An 18,688-nucleotide genomic window follows, 5' to 3' on the forward strand; every position below is an offset into this window, starting at 1 on the left:
CATCTTCAGTGTGTGATGCATGCACAGCGTTGCAATCACTCTCTCCTGGATTATATACTTATATGCCACTCTGCAGAGTGATGCCAGAGAGGGTGGAGGGAAAATATTTAGTTGCAGCAAGCTGTGGCATTTATGGGACATTCTGTGGTAGTTAAAGAAAAAAATACATGCAGCATTTTGACAAATATTCAGAATTTACCAATGTCATTCAGAGTCCTTCTGAGGCCTGCAGTGTCATCATTCATGGCCTGAAGTCATCTTCTTGTCTCCCAGAGTGGCAGGCAGATACACACTCCACTCAAAGGTACTTAGAGCCTTCCAGCCTGGCCCCATCTCTGACTGCATGTTGATAAAACAACCCCATTGGTCCTTTACCATTTCCCCTCGCTTCACCCTCCGTCCTGGGAACTGCTGTGTCAACAGCCCATCGCCCACCTGCCCTCTCTGATTCCATGCTCCCGTCAGTCAGCTGTCATCACTGTCATCACCGACAGCACATGGTAGCGTATCTGCAGTTGAACTCATGGGAGGGACTGAAGTGAGAAGGGAGGGGAGACGTTGGGAAAGTGAATGGAGAGACATGGTGACAGATGTGAAGAGTGTTGAGGCTGAAGAATTAAAAGAAAGAGGCAGGAGGAAAGATGAACACAGTTGAACAAGTTGAACAACACCCAGATGCAAGCAGTCATTACACACACACACACACACACACACACACACAAACACACACACACACACACACCAACCATGTGGACTTGTCAAACCAGGTCACTGAAAACCAGCTATGTCATCATGGTGCAGAAACAGGAAAAAAACCTTGATTAATGCACAGAAATTATGAGGCAGAGAAATCTCTCCATCTCTCTCTCTGTCCCTCCCTCTATAGCTCACTCTCTCTCTCCCTCCTCTGTATTTGATTTGATGCCTGAATATCCACCATGTGGATAAAAAAAAAAAAACAAAAAAAACATAAACCATGTAATTTGTTCAGTTTAGGGATCGTAAGACCTCAGGCTGAATGAGATTAGGTGAGACCTCCTGCTCTGCTTGTGATTGGTGATAGATGTGAGCTAGTAATCAACCAAGGAATGTAATCACTTCCTAGGCAGAGGACCGAATGGCCAGCCAATCGTAGCGATCACATGATGACAGTGTTAAACCCGAAAGTCGGCTCGATTTCAGGCCCCCAGAAGCCTTTGCAGCAGGGTCATAAACTGTGCCATTCATCTACATCCTGCAGAGTGGCAGGGCACCGTGGGCACAGCAGACCGACAGAAACAAAGCAGGTCATGCTGATGCTACAACGTCATTTGGCCATGAGGAGACGCAGCTGAACTGTCGGCTTGCTGCAGGACTTTAACCCGGTTTGATTGCACTAGGTAACGGGGGGATTGGCTGCATTTCTTTTACTCTAAGGGGCGTCCCAGATACAGAGCGGCCGGCTGATTCAGTCTTGGAAGAGAGAGTGACACTGCATCTGTAAATGTACCAGTAGAGGCGTTTTTCCTCTTCTCGTCTCTTTTTCTCTGACTGCTCTTGGTTGAGACACGCACATTCAGCTTGTTTTTCTTCTGCTTGTGCTTTTTCTCTGGTTATCTTATTTCAATAGAGACCGTTCCAGGATGTATTATGTCATTAGTGGGCCAGATTCTCTCGAAGAGGAGAGCTCTGCAACACAGCACCACTCATTTGTTCTCATTTGACTTCTCTCCATTATCCGCAAAGTAGAGGTGGCACAATCCCCATGGGGGCAGCGTTGCATTTTCACCTTGATTGCTTTTGGCTTTCTTATTTAACATGTTTCTTCAGTGGCAGCAGAGGCAGAGCAGACAGAACTGGTGTCACCACGCTCAGTTTGAAGAGCACTGCCGCAAAGCTACATTTGCTGCTGCTGTGTGTAGATCACCGTAGCCCTCTAAAATAATACAAGGACAGTTTTTGTGCTGGATGAGAGAGGATTGGAAAAACAAAAACACTGACTGTTTGTAGGCTTTGATCCAGGTCTGGTGCTGCGTTTGGATCGGACTGGATTGCGTTTGTGGACTGTTTGTGTGCAGAAGGCCATGTGTTTGCGTGGAGCAATCAGGCAGAGGTTTGAACTCAGCTACTTCTCACGATCTGACAGTTACTTTGAGTAAGGCTGGTTATATGTCATAATTTATAATAATTTACTCTAATGAGCAGTTTGGATCTAGAATGTGATAATGCAGTATGCTCACACTGGTTAATTAATTGTCTTACAATTAAAATTAATATGGATGTTTTAATTGTATATCTACGGTGTCATATATGTTGTGTTTCCTGGAGATAACTACCAGTTCATATGTCCCATGTCTGTAATTACAAAACAGAGTGAAAGGCAGGCTGCATGTACAGTAGATTGTGCATGTGTGCAATACAGTTTTTTTGCTCTAACATCTGCAGCAGATTCCAAACAACAGAGCATTAGATCTCTTTGCCTCAGGGATAATTGTGAGAGCAGCATTAGAAAGCAGCGGCTTCATCATGGTGTTTTAGTTTTCATGGCATCACAAAGAGGTAAAAGCTCAAGCTAATGTCTGTGAAGTGCTGGGTGAGGGCATTGTGGTGAGAGAATGAGCAAGTGTGCATCAGTGTGTACATGCATCAAGGTGTCTGCACATGCAGCTGAGTGCATGAAACCAGCAACATCTGTGCATCGCTGACAGAAAGCTTCCTCATTGACTTCCAGTTATTGATCTTCGTGCTTGTGGCATTTCTTTAGTTTTAAATGGAAATATCAACTGAACCTCTCGGGTAGCTGTGGGTGCACATTGTCTAATTCACTAAGTATGAAAATCTTGAGGAAAAATCCAATTCTTCTTCTTCTGTTTTGGTTTGATAAAACCATGTGATCTCATTCCGTTGTCATTACAGTAGCTGTGAGAGGAAAGAAAGGGGACAGATTGACAAAATCAAAATCAAAATTTTGCCTTCCACAATTAATTAAGCTTGGTCATGATGCTCTGCAGTAAGAGTTCATTACATCTGTAAACTGACCAGTCAAAGGCGCTGAATATACTGAATAGTTTTTAACAGGCTGTACTGTGATTAGCTACTCTCAGCTTCCCATATACAGGCAAATGGCAGCATTTTTACAACACAAGCAAACTGCAAATGTTATATACCTGAATTTTCTGTAATGGTGATGAAATGCATTTAATGTTTTCTCTAGTTTAACTGAATGCACTGTGAAGGTCAAGGCAGTTTTCTGTTGTTCAAGTGCATTAAAAGCATTAAAACTATTTTTCTACCCGAAAATATATGACTAATGTGACAGATCTCAGTATTGAGCAGATGATTATCACTTAAACCAGTATTGAGCATTAATGACATAAAGATCATGAGCTGCGTTTATATAAGCAAGAGAGTGAAAGAGATGATTGTGTCGGGGTGTAGGTGTATGCTGAAAAGCTGCTCTCTGTGTTCCCACTATCCAGTAAACTGAGCAAATGGATGTGTGATAACCCTCAGTTTTTATCATAAACACTAAAGTTAACGATTTGTGATCATAGGATGATTTTAGGCCTTTCATCATACAGATGAATATAGGGTGTTACACCCCCCCCCCACAAGCACACATACACTGAGAGAACGACTCAGGTAGACTGTCTAGTCCGTTTGTAGCCAGGGAACTAAAGTCTCTGTCTGTGGATGTTTCTGATCAGGTCAGAACAGGAACAGATCTGATGAGGCGGAGTGGGACAGCCTCTCCACAGACAGGGCCACGTCTCATCTCACCGCAGTATATTCAGAATTTCAAACAATTGGTTTTTGTGTCATGTTGCAGAAAATAACATCATATAAAGGTTTTATCATGGCAAGCATGTCGGGTCACTTCTAATCTTTTAGGGTCGCACTTTTTAATCTTTCGGGGCCATAGTGTAATCCCATGATTTTTGTGAGCCATGGATTTGATACATTATGCTGCTTTTGATAAGGACAGTGTACTTTAAAAAGATGATTATAATATTAGAATTACCTCTAGAGCACTGGAGGTGTATACAGCTGTGCTGGCAGCAAAAACAGAAGCCAGGTTTACACATCTCAATGACTGCATCTGCGTCTTTTCTGATTTATAGTGAATATGGAAGTTTACCCCTCTGCACACAGATGCTGTGGATGTCTAAACATGATCCTTCACAGCTAAATGAACACCCTTCCTATCAGGGTCATAGGTGCATGAATCATTTTTTCCCATGTTAGATATAAAAGTCCTGCTGTCAGTCATAAAATGAGACCACTGTCGCCCTCCCTGAATTGAATCTTATTGTCATCACTGCCCTTGTCTGCAGCTGAATGAGTTGTTGCGGTTCGTACGCTGTCACAGCAGAGGATTTCTGTGGTTAGCTCAGAATAGGACAACAGCAGTAACGAGGGCTGCTGTTATTCCCACAGCAGGAATGTACAGAATGGTGGCTTGTATTCCCACACTCCGCCTTGCAGACAGTGAACATGTCTCTCTGTTGTCGGCCTGTTAGGATGAATCACTGCGGGTTGATCTGCTGCACACCACGCTGCCTGTGCTGCGGCTCCGTGCCACATCTGTGGTGACATCACACACGCATCTTGCTATATAAGGGGGTGTGATGGAGGGAGTACGTCACTGTGTGCTTCGTGACTCGATCGTTGCAGCAGCCAGGCATCTGTGCATCATCACTCGCATCATGATCCAGTGGTGTCCTGTTCTGTCATTCCATGCTTTCAGCGTAACAAGTGTGGGGGAACTAACCACACACACCAACTGCATGTTTAGCTACAGCAGACCTGTCATCTTCTCTGCTGCATTTTTTTCAAGCTTCCACTAATTCACACACATTGTGGATGATATCCCTTCCTCTCTCTTTTCGCGTTTTGTTTCTTCTCTTTTTCTCTGTTTCACTGAGGATGGAATGCAAATCTGAGATCAGCAGAGTGTGTCATGGCAGAGCTGTGGGGGGGCTCAGAAGTATCTGCAGAGAGGCTATTACAGTAGCAGTGGCAGCTGGAGCAATGGGGGAATAATGCACAGTGCAAAATTTAGTGCTGCGCCACCGCACTGTTGTACTTACTGAAGGCTGGTTTAACGCTGACAATGTTAGCATCATGAAGCAGATGCTGATGGAGTACAGCGTGGTTGCTGGCTGCCATAGACATTTCTCTGTTTGGACAGGAAGGACATACAAGCCTAAACAGGAGCAGGGAAATGTGATGCTTGTGTCAAGATGAGTTAGAGCTCGTCAAAGGGCAGTTTGCTAGCGTTTGTTGTAGTTGCTATGTGCATGTTCTATGTGCATGTGTGTGTTCTGGATGTAGCATTTCAACACAACATCCCAGAGGGGACATTAGCCTGAAGCCCTGAGGGCATGCTGAGAGCCAAAGTGTTACATTTCTGAGGGAGCAAGTGCAGCGCACACTCACTGACACCAACACAGGCATGCACAAGAGAGCATATGCACCCATACACATGCACATATGTAACACACCCCTCTATCATCATCAAGTCACTATGAAGAGGTGTTTCTCATGCTCGTCACATACACCTTCACCACCACCCCTACCCCCATTCTCTCCTATCCAAGTCACGGCGCCTGTCCCCTACTCCAGCATATAATTTCTGCTGCCGCTTCACTTTGAATTTGTGAATGAAGCGCTGCTCAGTTAGTGTCCAGGAGCAGATCATGAATAACGCAACAACCCTCATGTGTTTCTCCAGCTGCGTCTGAATCATTGGTGAGGCTGCGTTTGGATGCTAAGGTGATAGGAGGCGTTTGTTTTGATGTGAAGCAGAAAGGAGAAGTCACTTGTGTGAACTGACTGCAACACAGACTTCAAATGTCCTTTTGTCTTTCTCTAGGTCTCTGTTATAAAGAAGGACTTGTTCATTAAAGTGCATATCCATTAGTCTTGCTGTGTTTTCACTACATTGTTGATGCTACAACTGCTGCAGTGTTTTTCTACTCCCAAGAAATCATGTCAGATCTTCTATCTTGATTTGCTGTGGATGAAGTTATGTATAGATGCTGGCACTTTCTTGCTGTGGTATCCTCAAACTACATAAGCAGCTTTTAATGGTTGAAATGGAGAAAGTAGACGAGAAAAAAAAAAAAAAAAAAAAAAAGCCACAGCCACACTCACCAGTTCTTGTCTTGTGTGACTCACACATCCAGCAGAAACAGGTCCACACTGGCATCCTGATATGCAGATTGGCAGCTGGCTTCAACTCCATAGAGCTGCACTAATATATCAACTCTATTATTAGTCAAATTAGTCATTTGAATCAGTCATGATATTAAAAAATATCACTAGTAGTTTTAATATGAAAAATATTTATTTAGCTCTTCAACTCCTGAAGGAAATATCTTGCGTTCTGGGCAGGTAGCTTACAGTCAGTTTATGAACGGTGGTGCCATCCCTACAAACACGAATGTTGCTGACTGACTGACGAAGATACACCACTGTTCCAATTAATATTGTCTGACTAAGGATTTAAGGTTAGCATTTATGTGTAAACAGTTTCCATGACATCATCAGGAGAGCGTTTCCAGACAGTGTTGCCAACTTTGTCACTAGATTAACCTTTAGTGACTTACTCTCAAAAACATTCACCTAGCAAAAAATCTTTTGGACCAACTTAGATGCTTCCCTAAGAAGAGAGTTGCCAGTATTTTCTTGCAAGTTTGAAGTTGGGCTTTCTTTCTGCAGGCACACCTCTCTATGCTGACCACATGTCAGCTGTCGTGAATGAGCTTCTAGCTTTCTCTCTGAGTGATCATTTAAAGTGTAAATATAGGAGAAATCAAAACACAGTCTTTGTCTTTAATTTATTTGTGTGGTGAATTTGTCAGACGAAGTCAAGGTTATAAAAACAGGATTTTAGCAGCAGCAGAGCAGCAACTTGGAAGCGACTTGCGGTTAACACGTAGTCTTAATGAGTCATGTTTCAGTCACTGTTTCAGCTTTATTGTGAATTCAGCTGTATTAAAATACTACAGATGTGAGCACAGAGGAGGAAGGGGAGAGGAGGAGAAAGGGCTGAATCCAGCTGACACCAGGCAGAATGCAAATCGCCTACCATGTGCTTCAGCCATATACTTGGTTTTGACCTCGTCTTGTTCTGAAAACAGCCTGAGATTGAGTTGTGGGCTGTGAACAACACAATAAGCTAAAAGATGCTAAAATGCTGTGTGGAGCTGGGGGGAACTGCAGAATCAGGTGATAATGTACAATCCCTTTCACATATACAAAGTCAATAGATCAGCGGTTAATGTAAAAATATTGGTTAGTGCAGCTTTAAAAAGTAGAACGAGCCAACCACCGACTGATTCAATAAACCATTTAAGACTTACTGTATCAGTAGAAATGTTGCTGTGTGGCATTTGGGGATTTTTCTGTAACTGGACCAAACAGTTGTGAGATTTTGTCCTTTTTACTGTAAATCTTGCTTTTATGTACCCGTGTTGCTGGAATGCACATTTGTGCTGCTTCATTGTTCGACTTCTGCCCCTCTTTAACAGCTCATATTTTAACTGTACAGCAGTTCATGAACTATACACAAGGCCCATTCATCATTCTATCCCTCGCTGGAGCTGGCACTTCACTTTTGTGAGATTACTCAGTGTTCAACACAGAAATTCAAAACAGAGAACACAGAAAGCATCTTTACCCATACTGTATGTGCTTTGCCACAGTGCTGGTGTCTTGTGTTCTGTACATTCATTACACTCAGACTGTGATCCAGTAGGCAGGGACCAAATCTCCTCTGTGGTTCAGTGAATCAGCCAATCACACGTGAGGAGCCCTTACCTTGGCCACTGAGCAAGGCTGGCAGCAGTGATTTATGAAGCCCTTTGAAATTTATGGGAAGTTGTCACGTACAAAATTAAGGGAATGCTTCACAGAGCTTTTTCCTAACCAAAATGTCATTATTATTTTGGTGGAAAAGTGGGAGAAATGTAGGAGAAAAATGGCTTATGAATAATTAATTCTGAACAAAAGAATAAATGCATTAACACACAGTTAGCCTCCTCCAGGCTTTTCATCCACTTCCTGGCTGGCTTCCTCTCTGACAATTGGACAATGATAAAATGAGTGACAGCTAATTTTAGAAATCTGGAGCTGCTGACTGTAACCATACTTCAAAGAATTCATCTTAGCAAGTTATTTCACACAATTTCCAGCCTAACTGTACTTGTTATAAGATTTTACTTCTCTTCAGTCTCGTTACAAAGAGGACCACTCAGTTTTATCATGACCAGAACACATGGTTTTAGATGGTGTTTGAAAGAAAATGTATTAGTTTAATCATGTTATGATTTTAGTGTAATACATCACTTAATGTGTATTATAATTTTTAAAGCTCTGATTGACATTGGATGTTTTATCCAGGCGGATGTTCTGGTGTTGGGATAGATAAATGGGTACATTCCTCCGAGGCTCATAAATTCAGATAGACCTCAGACACATTGTTATTGTCTCTCTACATCCCTTAATGTCCATTGTACTGTGCACGCAGATACAATCTGTGAAACTCTGAACCATTTATCAATGCACTGCTCTCAGTACACTGTCTTGTTCTTCATCTCTCCTCCTGCACATACACATACACAGGTGTTCACACACACAGACTCACACTATTAATTTGGAAATACAAACAGGTCATATCCAGGCAGGCTCTGTTGTTAATCTTGTGTCATCCTGTTGTGTATAATGCATTGCAAATGATGATGATTTAAGCACCTATATCAACAAAGTAATCAGATGCTATCAAAATGAAAATGAAAAATTGCCTATGGCACTAAAAGAGTCCAATGTTAGATACAACGTTGTCTGTGTTAAGTCTATGTGTGTGCAACCCTCCAGATTAAACAATCAAACAGGATTTTAACTGTGTGTTAAAATGTGTTTAACTGTGTGTTTTTCTGATGTGAATACCTGTTTTTTGCAAATATTAGCAGAATGAAGGCTGCAAAGCTGTCTGCATTACATGCCACATTGTTTAATGAGGTCAGCTGTTTTCCCTGCACATGTTTTCTGTAAAATCTAACATTAACATTCTGATTGCATGCGAAATGTGCTAAAAGAAGAGCGTTAGTCGGCCGTGTTATGGAGCACATAGAGTCTGTTGCAGTGAGAGGAGGGAGTGGTGCTGCATCCTGCTGCTTACTCTCATTTCTCTCTCTCTTTCTGTGTATGTGTTTGTGACAGAGACAGAGCAGGCGTTCATTAGGTTTTGACAGGGACTGAAGCCTAGGCAGTGCAGGGCAAAGGAAAGTGAAGCTATAGAATACAGACTGAAGGTTTCAGCCTCAGTAGAGTAGCACAGATATGTGTGATGGAGCACTGTGAAACTCCTGTCTGACTGATACCTCACATTTCCAGCCGCACACAGGCAGATGCACTGTATGCTCAGTGGAAATGTCATTGAGCAGCATCAATATGCAAACACAGGGTCAGAAATAATCATCATATATACTGTGTATGAAAAGAGAACATCCACTTCAAAGTGAGCATCCACTAAATCCCACACTTTTGTTCCCTCTCTTTGATCCACAGGAAACGAAGCCCATCTGCATCCAGGGATCCAAACCAAAAATACGACCAAAGGGAGGGGGGTGACCACTCACAGTATGCCCCGACGGACGGCGGCATGCCCAGATCACCGTCCGATTATGGAGATGGGGACCCTCGGCGGGCTCCGCGGGGCCCACACATGTACCCAGACATGGATGCGGCACGGATGGGCTACCGGGACCGGCGGGGCCCAGGACGCTGGCACTCCCAGGAATACCCGCTGGACCAGGAGCTAGATGGACCGCCCAGTGAGTATGACCTCCAGCAACAGCGCCAGGAGGAGTTCCAGGCGCGCTATCGCAGTGACCCCAACCTGGCACGCTATCCTGTTAAGCCGCAGCCCTACGAGGAGCAGATGAGGATGCACGCTGAGGTGGGCCGTCTGAGGCACGAGCGCCGCCACAGTGATGTCTCCCTGGCTTACACAGAGCAGGATGACCCCGGCCCCATCCGGCTGTCCCGACAGCATCTCACCGAGCGCCGGCCGCCTATGGTGGGACAGCGTTCCTACTCCGTCGACCGCTCCTCCCCGGGGCCCATGGGTCCTGGCCTCGGAGGTCACAGAACCTCCAACCACAGCCCCCCAACGCCGCACCGCAGCCCTGTGCTGGGTGACCGATCTGGGGACCTGCGGAGAGGAGACCTGGGTATCGGCGGGGATCCCATGAGGAGGCAGCAGCACCACTTGGACCCCAGTTCAGCTGTCCGCAAAACCAAGAGGGAGAAGATGGAGAGCATGTTGAGGAACGACTCGCTCAGCTCGGACCAGTCGGAGTCGGTGCGCCCGCCACCCCCCAAGCCCCACAAAACCAAAAAGGGAGGGAAGATGCGACAGGTGTCACTGAGCAGCTCAGAGGAGGAGCTGGCCACCACCCCGGAGTACACCAGCTGTGAGGACGTGGAGATAGAGAGTGAGTCAGTCAGTGAGAAAGGTAGGGGCCACGCACACTACCAGGCTGTTTCTGCTACTTTTAATGTATATAGAGCTTTATTCATCATTTACCTTACATTATACAAACTGCTCAGATTTTCATGCAACTGTAAAAACGTTCTTTCATGTTATTACTGAGACAAAATTGTTTGAAAAGTCATTAATTAACATTCAATTATTCTTGCTGTCTCTTGTTGATGTTGATTTTGATTTATGCAGCTGTTGACTCAGATATACCCTTCAGATTCCCCAGTCTACAGTCTGTATATGTGCTTTGTATGTTTATATGTGTATTTTTATGTGTAGGGCTCATTATTTTCATTTAAAAAAATCTTTGAATTTATCAGAGTTTATTTAGATTTGTAAACAGTCAGAAATCTGTAACAGCAGTAACAAAAAACTGGGCAAGAATTGGTGAAAACAGAAATTTGTAATGCAGTCATTTTGTAGATTTGCAGTTAAATGTGTCTGTTTTTGGTGCATAATGAGCGGCTAATTTGCATTTCTCCACATTTCCTCCTCAGTTTCCACTTTTTGAGCTGTGCACTTCTTTAGAGGGCTTTCTTTATTATAAACTGCAGTAAACAGTTCATTCTTTGGTGTGTGTGCTAACTTTGGTTTAAACCAACCTGCTTCTTCTATAAAATTCCAACATTAACAGTAAAACAAAAATCTTGTAAACCTGAAAATAATGAGCCTCATGTATGTGCAAAGCACTTCTGTGTTTCATGTTTGTTCTGCGTGAATTTACTCTAACAGCTCCAGTGCCTTTGAGGACGAGGCTTGTGCGCTCATGAGCCAGATATGTTTCAGTGTGGATGGGTGTTATGTGTTTTTAAATGAATGTAATGCTGCTGCTCTTGAGGCCTAATCCTTTTGCCGCTGCTGGCACACTCTGCCGGGTCCCGCCACAGCTGTTTGATCAGTCTGTTCTAATGGACACCGTTACATAACTGACAGACAGAGGGAAGCAAGGAGAGGTCTGGGGTGTGGGTGTCTAGTGAAACAAGGTGAGCTTAGGTGTATTTTACCGGGTAGTTTTATGCATTTAAATGACTGGAAGTTATTAGCTGAGGGAAATAAAAGAGCAGAGGGTGATTATATGTTTTCCTGCAGCATGCTCTACCTCCTAAGTTAGCTTTGACCTCTTGACTTCCATACTCTTCAGTAACTACCTACACCACGCTGCTGGTGTCGTTGCCTGTAACTGATCCTGGCTGGGGGTGGATCATATCATATCATGTCTCTGCTCGGGGTACATTGACACCAGTTTTAGGATTTTTCACTCTATGTTCTCTGTTCTTTTTCAAATTAGTTCTTCCAATTTCATTTCAATAACTGTGCCAAAGTTTAAACATTCAAATAGTAATGTGAATTATTTCTACAGGCAGAGGGTCTAGTTTAGTACAGTGTACCTAATTGAAAGGTATGCTTGGTATTGGCTTTGCCTGGCCTGTCTTACTGTTTAACTGCATCAAGAAAATAGAAATGGACATCAGATCGCTCATGGCAAATGTCCTACCTGCTTAGAGACACAAGTGCACTTGTCCAAGTGTATAAACACACACTGGCAAGCAAACAGTCAGAGTGACTGAATTAAATGCCACTTTGCATAGAATCAACCTCAAAAGCAATTGTTTAGGCTGTTAGCTTCTTGACTGCTCCACCTGGTTGACAGTTGTTGTAATTGCAAATTGATTTTATTGTCAAACCTGTAATTACGGAGGCCTTTACCTGAGAAATGTTAAAAGCACCAAACAGAAAGAAAGGAAGAGGAGCGGCTGACAAATGGAAGAATAAAAGATGGACAGGAGGAAAGTACAGCAGCACAGTTTGCTTTTGTCAGTAGCATTAGACCAAAGCACCTGCCACATGCTCGCAGTGTTTAATCTAGAAGAGACTGGAGGAATTCAGTTGGTCTGCTCTGTTATGTAACTGTTCTCCTCACTAAGGGAAGCAGCACCGGCACTACATTATTGATGTGGGAGTTTCCAGGTTTCCAGGTAGCCGTGAAACAAAAATAGGAAGAAAAGCAGGCTGTTGTGAGGGTCAGAGTTTCTGTTGTTTCTGTCTATGTCTGTCTGCCTCCTCCACAGGTCAGCCTGTGTGGGAGAGAGAGGGAAAAATAAAGGAAGGAGTTCAACTATTGACCTGAATAAGTTTAGCTATAGAACATCCTCTGCTGATTACATGGAGCAATCTCTGCTCTTTATTGAGGTATAATTAGTGGTTTTATTAATTTATGACATAATTAAGGCTGCTGTGATGTGGTGCATGCAGGGAGTCTGATAAATGGTTCAGAAAATTCTACTGAATCATTTATTCTAAAACTGTGTCCTTGTTTGCACTCTTTCAATTATATAACAGACAGCAGAGACAGACATAATTAATATTATCAATAAAAACCTCATATAATACGGTCAGATATACACTCTGAAATAAAACAGCTATAAAGATAGCATGTATTTCAGGTTTCACAGTTGTTTGAAATGCTCCCAAAAAGAACATCCTTAGACACAGATCATGATTTACATCCACTCTTTAGAACATCCGCTCTAAAGAAGAGCCAGAGCAGATCAGCAGAGGAGCATCAATCATAATTAAATGTGAGGCCACAGTGGAAGAGAGACGAAAAACAGGGCAGAAACCATCTTTTGGACATATGTGGCCCATCAACGTCCTGGGGTTCGTGCACTCAGCCTGACTCGGTCAGGAGATGGGTGTGTAACAGTAGGCTAAGCGGGTTGCATGGCAAACTTTCAACTCACCAACACCCCGCAGGGGCCACTAAGGACGGAGGAGGGCTTGATAGGATAGGAGGCAGTGGGAACCAAAGGGAGGAGGAGTCTCTGAGAGAAAGGGTGTGCCTGCTGTAATGGGCCTGGCTCGTGCCTGCGAGCACTAGAGACTGATTTATCACGATGGCCTCTCCCTGTGTTTTCCTCTTTATTGATTCCACTGACATGCAGTCTCATAATAGTGCCGAACAGACAGAAAAGGAGAGGCTGGCTGGCTAACTACAGCAGAGAGGTGAACATTGTGTAGTGACAGCCTATGTTACGTCCTCATTAATGGCTTCTGGGATCAGTTTTTGCATCTCAGTAAGTCTGCTGGATTTTTAGTCCGTGCTTTAGTCGAGCTTGTTGTTTGAAAAATATTCTGTTAATTGAACCTTTTATGTTTAGATTACTACTGTGTTATGGGTACAATAAGAGGCGTTAGCTAACCTTTTATTTTACAATATAAGTTGATGTTTTAAGATCTGCCTCCCCCAAGGATCAACATGAAACTGTATCACCCTCCCCACATGGAGACTATGTTTAAACATACACACTGTTTCACCCCTGCCTCTTTTCTGCTCTTGCCCCTTGAATTGTAGTAAAAACAGCATCAATAATTAATGATCCAATTAATAGTTTACACTGGTTTTTATTGAGCTGTCAAAGTGATGGAGAGCCTGCTGGTGGTGAACTCCGCCACTGCCTGCGCTCTGCCTTTGCCCTGAATCAGCACTTTGCGGGGCCTCGGAGCCGGGGCGAAACGGCAGGGCTGGGCGCAGACTGCTGATGCTCACAATTTATGGCCGTGATGAGTTTCCTGCTCCCTGAAAAACCACACAGTGCCTCGCTGGGGATCAGTGCCCAATTGTGGTGTGCCACTGTTAATAAAGCTTCGGGGAGAGAAAGGGGAAAGGCTGTACGTGCCTCCATGCTGGCGCCCACTCAGATCCTCTTTGACAGACACTGAGGGTGAGTGGGGGAAGGTGCTGCTGAAGGTGGAGGGGTGTGATGGGAGGAAGAACAGGCACAGGTGGAGGTGAAACTGTGACAGATATAACCTTGGAATAATCCATGTAGCATCTAATTTCAGTCTATGTATAGCTCCAAAATAGACAAATAGATGTGAACAATTCTGTAACCACCTTCTGAAACAACCATACAAAAGAAATCAAAATCGGAACTGAAGCGTGGATTTGGAGAATCGTCACACCCCTATTTACATAAATGTTTCTTGCTTCCAGGCCTTAAGCTGTTTGAACTATAATGGCTACATTAGGCAAGTGACTTGTTCACTGGAGAGTGTCTACCACTCTGAACTGTGCTCTGGTGTTTACGCTGCCGACAGAGTAGCAACTGGGAGGCAAAGAGGGTAATCACTGTTGTCAGCTGTTGGTTAGAGGTCCGCAGAGGGCAAAGCCTGTCTGGGGACATCCATAATGTTTTATCACAGTGCATAACTGTGTACAGTAAGTAGTTATAGCACTCCCCTGGACTGATGGATGGATAGTGATAGCAGAGGGATACAGGGAAAGAGGACACTTTCTTTGTTTGGCTTTGCCACTTAGTCATAACTCTGATGATGAAGATGTGTGTTGTAAAAAATACAAATACACCATTCCTGAAGCTCTATGAAAAAAATGATGCTGCTAAAAATAAGCCCAATCAAAAACTGACACAAACTGTTTTGCCATCATTCATTCCTATGAACAATCACATTTCACTTACTTAATTAATTGGTGAGATAGTGGAAGATAGTGACATTGCTGAAAAGACAAATCCCCATGTGAGCCAAGCTTTGGCAGGGTTCATCCTCCTGTCCACATGTCCAACTATCTCTGAACAAGACAGGCAAGTGCAGTGAGGCCTTGTTTGTGATATTTCAGGTGTCCTCACTTCCCTTTTTGCCTTTAATTACTTAGATAATATGGTAAACTGTTGTAGGGTTGTAAACGAGAACCTCTTTCAGCGAAGTTGAAATAAACTTGAATGATCCTTTAAAACAAGATATTTATTGTCAGTATGCTAGCCTCTGCTTTTCTGCATCAGCTGTGTGTATATTGCCATTTTGTTAGAAGACATGACGCTGCGGTTATATTTATTCACAGCGGCACTATCTTTACGCAGCGCTCTTCTTCCATGCATCTTCTTTTTTTATATTGAAAATCCCTTCCTCTGTACCCATGTGTGCTCCGCTCCCCCATCACCTCATCCTCTACATTCAGAAGTATATGCAGTCTATTTTTATGCCTTTCCATCAGACTTCCCTGATTTCCCTGAGATTGAATCCTCAGCCAGATAATGCCTGAAGGAGGCCTCTCCTGTATAGATCCATTAAGTTCTCCAGCTCTTTGCAGGGGAAGTGAAGTGTGGGAAATGTGATGTATATGGCTCAGGGGCTGCGCAAACACAGTGTTTTCAGGCATGCTTACCTGTGCCCACGGCTCTGAGGATCACCACAACTACATACATTCAAACTCCCCAAGTGTATCAACAGAGCATGTGCAAGTGGTGGACCAGTGTCTGCTGAATGCCTCTCAGCACCAAATAGGCTTTCTGTATTATTTAAATGACTCATCCTTTATATGCTTTAATAAGAGCAAATTCATGAGGCCCAGTTCTTAATACACTTTATTACTGAATTGTAAAATGACTTGCCAGTGTAAGCGAATAACATTTAAATGCCCATTGCCTCCACATAATGGGGTGTTAAATGCAGAGATATGCTACACACTGAGGTCTCGGGACAAAGAAATCACCATTTCCTCAGCAGTCAGACAGCAGCCCCTCTCTGACAACCCAAATTATTTTTTTCAGTTGAACGGCCTCAACCCTACTACCCTCCACTGGGAATCCTAACTCCACCTTTGGATTCAATATTTTTTACTCTTTTTAATTAGCTTGGATTTTTAAGCCTCTTAATCAAATTGAAAGTGCTCTCCATCTCTCTGCTCTGTGCATCCACATGGGAAAACAGGGCAAATCCTGTACAATGACAAAGTTAGTTCTGCAGACATGCCTTTCCATCAGATCAAATACTCACAGGGAGTTTATGTTTGTTTCAAATATCAGATATTCTCTGTTTCTTGACAGAAGCATCAGATCTGGTGCAGGTCTTAGGGGTCTTTCCCCCAGCAGTTCCTCTCTGACCCATCAGCTGGATTGATGAGGAAATAAAAAGAAAATTGTCCCAGAAACCTCCTATAATTCCCAGCCTGTGTTTCTCAAGCCTGTGTCCACTGATGCTGCTACAGAAGTTGTAATCAGAGCCTCATCTTTAAAAGCTCTCCCTGGTGCACTTTAGATTGAGGTCAGTTAAGGCATGTGTGGCGCTGCAATCTGAATCACCCGGTTAAACACATTAGAGATGTGCCCTGCTTCCTCCCACAGATGCAGTTACTGTAGGATAAGATAGCAGCATGCTAACTTTGTTTGAATAAAATGTGCCTTGTCGTCTGCTGTTTTGAGCTGAGGGTCCCAGCCATGAGCGTTCTCTGGAAATAAAGATGAGAATAAAAGGGGTGAGGTGTTTCATTAGAGAGAGGGATGAATAATAGAGGAAATGTCAGCCTTATTTTTGCATAGATGCACCTTTATGACTGTGCATGAATCTGCACCTTTGAACCAACATATGGTAAAATACAGAAATGTGTTATGGTTTCATTACACAGGCTCTCAGGAACCTGTTACTTGTTGATGTGTCTTCTACTGTGATCAGTATAGTTAGCAGAGAATGGCCTAAACAATAGCCACACTCATTAAACATGAGACATTTATTGTGTGAAATATTGCCTTTGCTCTTTTTACCCATAGGTTTAGGTTTTTATTGCATAAAAGTGTATTAGCTGTTGTTTAGTTAGTGTTTAGTTATGTTAGCTTTGTTTCAGGCAAGGTGGCCCACCTCTGTGTTAAAACACTGCGAGAACAGCAGATTGTTTTCTTACATATTTTACATAAACCTCATTAATTTCTGTCACAGAGAATGTTGATCCTCGACCGCATTTGTTATTAAGACCAAGACATATAAGAACATTAATGAATGATTTAAAGTTATGTTCTGGAAGAACAGCTCCTGTCCTTCACAGCAATATTCTCAGCTACTGTGAAGCAACACAGCATCTTTCATTATAAGTCAAATCAATGTGAAATACAGAGCTGAGGTCTGTAGACGTTGGAACAGTGTCATAAAATGTCAGAATTAGTGTGTAAATAATTAACATTTTTTTTTATTTTAATTTTCCTTAACAATGGGAACAGAATGAAGAGAATTAGGTTCCTGCTCCTGTCTGTGCTGAGTTTACATGATGCCAGTGGCTTTATAAGAAGAGTTTTCCTATGATGTGCTGGTGGAGCAAACTTGTGTGTTGGTATGACTGCAGCTGTCTTGCTTGGACCTTACAGGCTGTTTTCCTCAGTGAGTGCTGCAGAGACGACAAGGAAAAATGGAAATAGAAAAAAAACTTTGTGGTCATGAATGTGAAAACTGAGAACTGTGTGGCTGAGAATGCAGGCAGCTTGTGTCCTTCCCTTACTGCATGGTGATGAGGTGGTGAAATCAGCACTGATCCTTTCTGTATTGTGATCTGAGCTGCATCTTTCTCTCTCCACAGGGATCATAGAAATGCACGTGACGATCACCTTTTGAGTTTGAGCAGTATGTGTGAGCGTGTGCCTCAACCAATGTCTGGATGTCTTGTTTAGTCCTGAGTGTGTGTTATATAGGTGTGTGTGTATGTTAATGTCTGTACGTTGTGGTTTGTGGTGTCCTCACTGGTCCCTCTCGCTGTCCTCTCTTGTGTATGTGCGCCCTCCCCCCCCACCTTACAGGAGATTTGGATGGCCATTGGTGGGACCATGCGTCTTGGCATAGCAGCGAGGCCTCCCCAATGTCTTTGGTGAGACATGTGGAGCCCTGCCTTGACCCCCGTCCCCTCCCTCCTGCCCCTTAACCCCATCTCTCTCTCTGTCTCTCTCTGTCTCTCTCCTCCCTCCCATCCCCCCTTCTCCTAGAGTCTTTGTCATTTCATGTTTCCTTTGTTTTATTTACACCTTTGCATGTTGTTTTTCTGTTTTTCTTTCTGTTTTTATCCCACACCTGTAGGGGACAGTCAAAGGGGAAAAAGAAAAACTATTGAGCAGGCATTTATGTCCGAGCCGACACACACCTTATCTGAGAGGCAAAAGAAAATGGTGCGCTTTGGGGGACACTCATTTGAAGAGGACTTGGCATGGTGTGAACCGCAGGTTAAAGACTCGGGAGTTGATACGTGCAGTAGCACTACCCTAAACGAGGAGCATAGCCATAGTGAGAAGGTACTGAGACAACCTAGCCTGCATTTTGTTATTATTATTATTATTATTATTATTTACCTACCCATCCAGTCTTTGTTTGCTCTCTGTCACTAAGTGT

General features: G+C 43.4%; 1 protein-coding gene across 11 annotated transcripts in view; it reads left to right on the forward strand.

Annotated features, from left to right (window-relative positions):
- The window catches only part of rims2a (regulating synaptic membrane exocytosis 2a), a 142,089-nt gene that overhangs the window by 60,416 nt on the left and 62,985 nt on the right, over positions 1 to 18,688 (forward strand). For 7 of the 11 annotated variants that reach the window (XM_071468920.1, XM_071468910.1, XM_071468909.1 and 4 more), the window contains 2 exons: positions 9,553 to 10,502; positions 18,380 to 18,591. In XM_071468920.1, coding sequence (XP_071325021.1) covers positions 9,553 to 10,502; positions 18,380 to 18,591 — 1,162 coding nt within the window. Of the gene's footprint in view, positions 1 to 9,552; positions 10,503 to 18,105; positions 18,174 to 18,379; positions 18,592 to 18,688 lie in introns of all 11 variants that reach the window. The other 4 variants (XM_071468912.1, XM_071468913.1, XM_071468916.1 and 1 more) reach the window with 1 other exon arrangement.

Source organism: Trachinotus anak, unplaced genomic scaffold, assembly GCF_046630095.1.
Source record: "Trachinotus anak isolate AG129_WGS33_773 ecotype Australia unplaced genomic scaffold, CSIRO_AGI_Tana_v1 ptg000032l, whole genome shotgun sequence".
In the NCBI taxonomy this organism is placed as follows: Eukaryota; Metazoa; Chordata; class Actinopteri; order Carangiformes; family Carangidae; genus Trachinotus; species Trachinotus anak.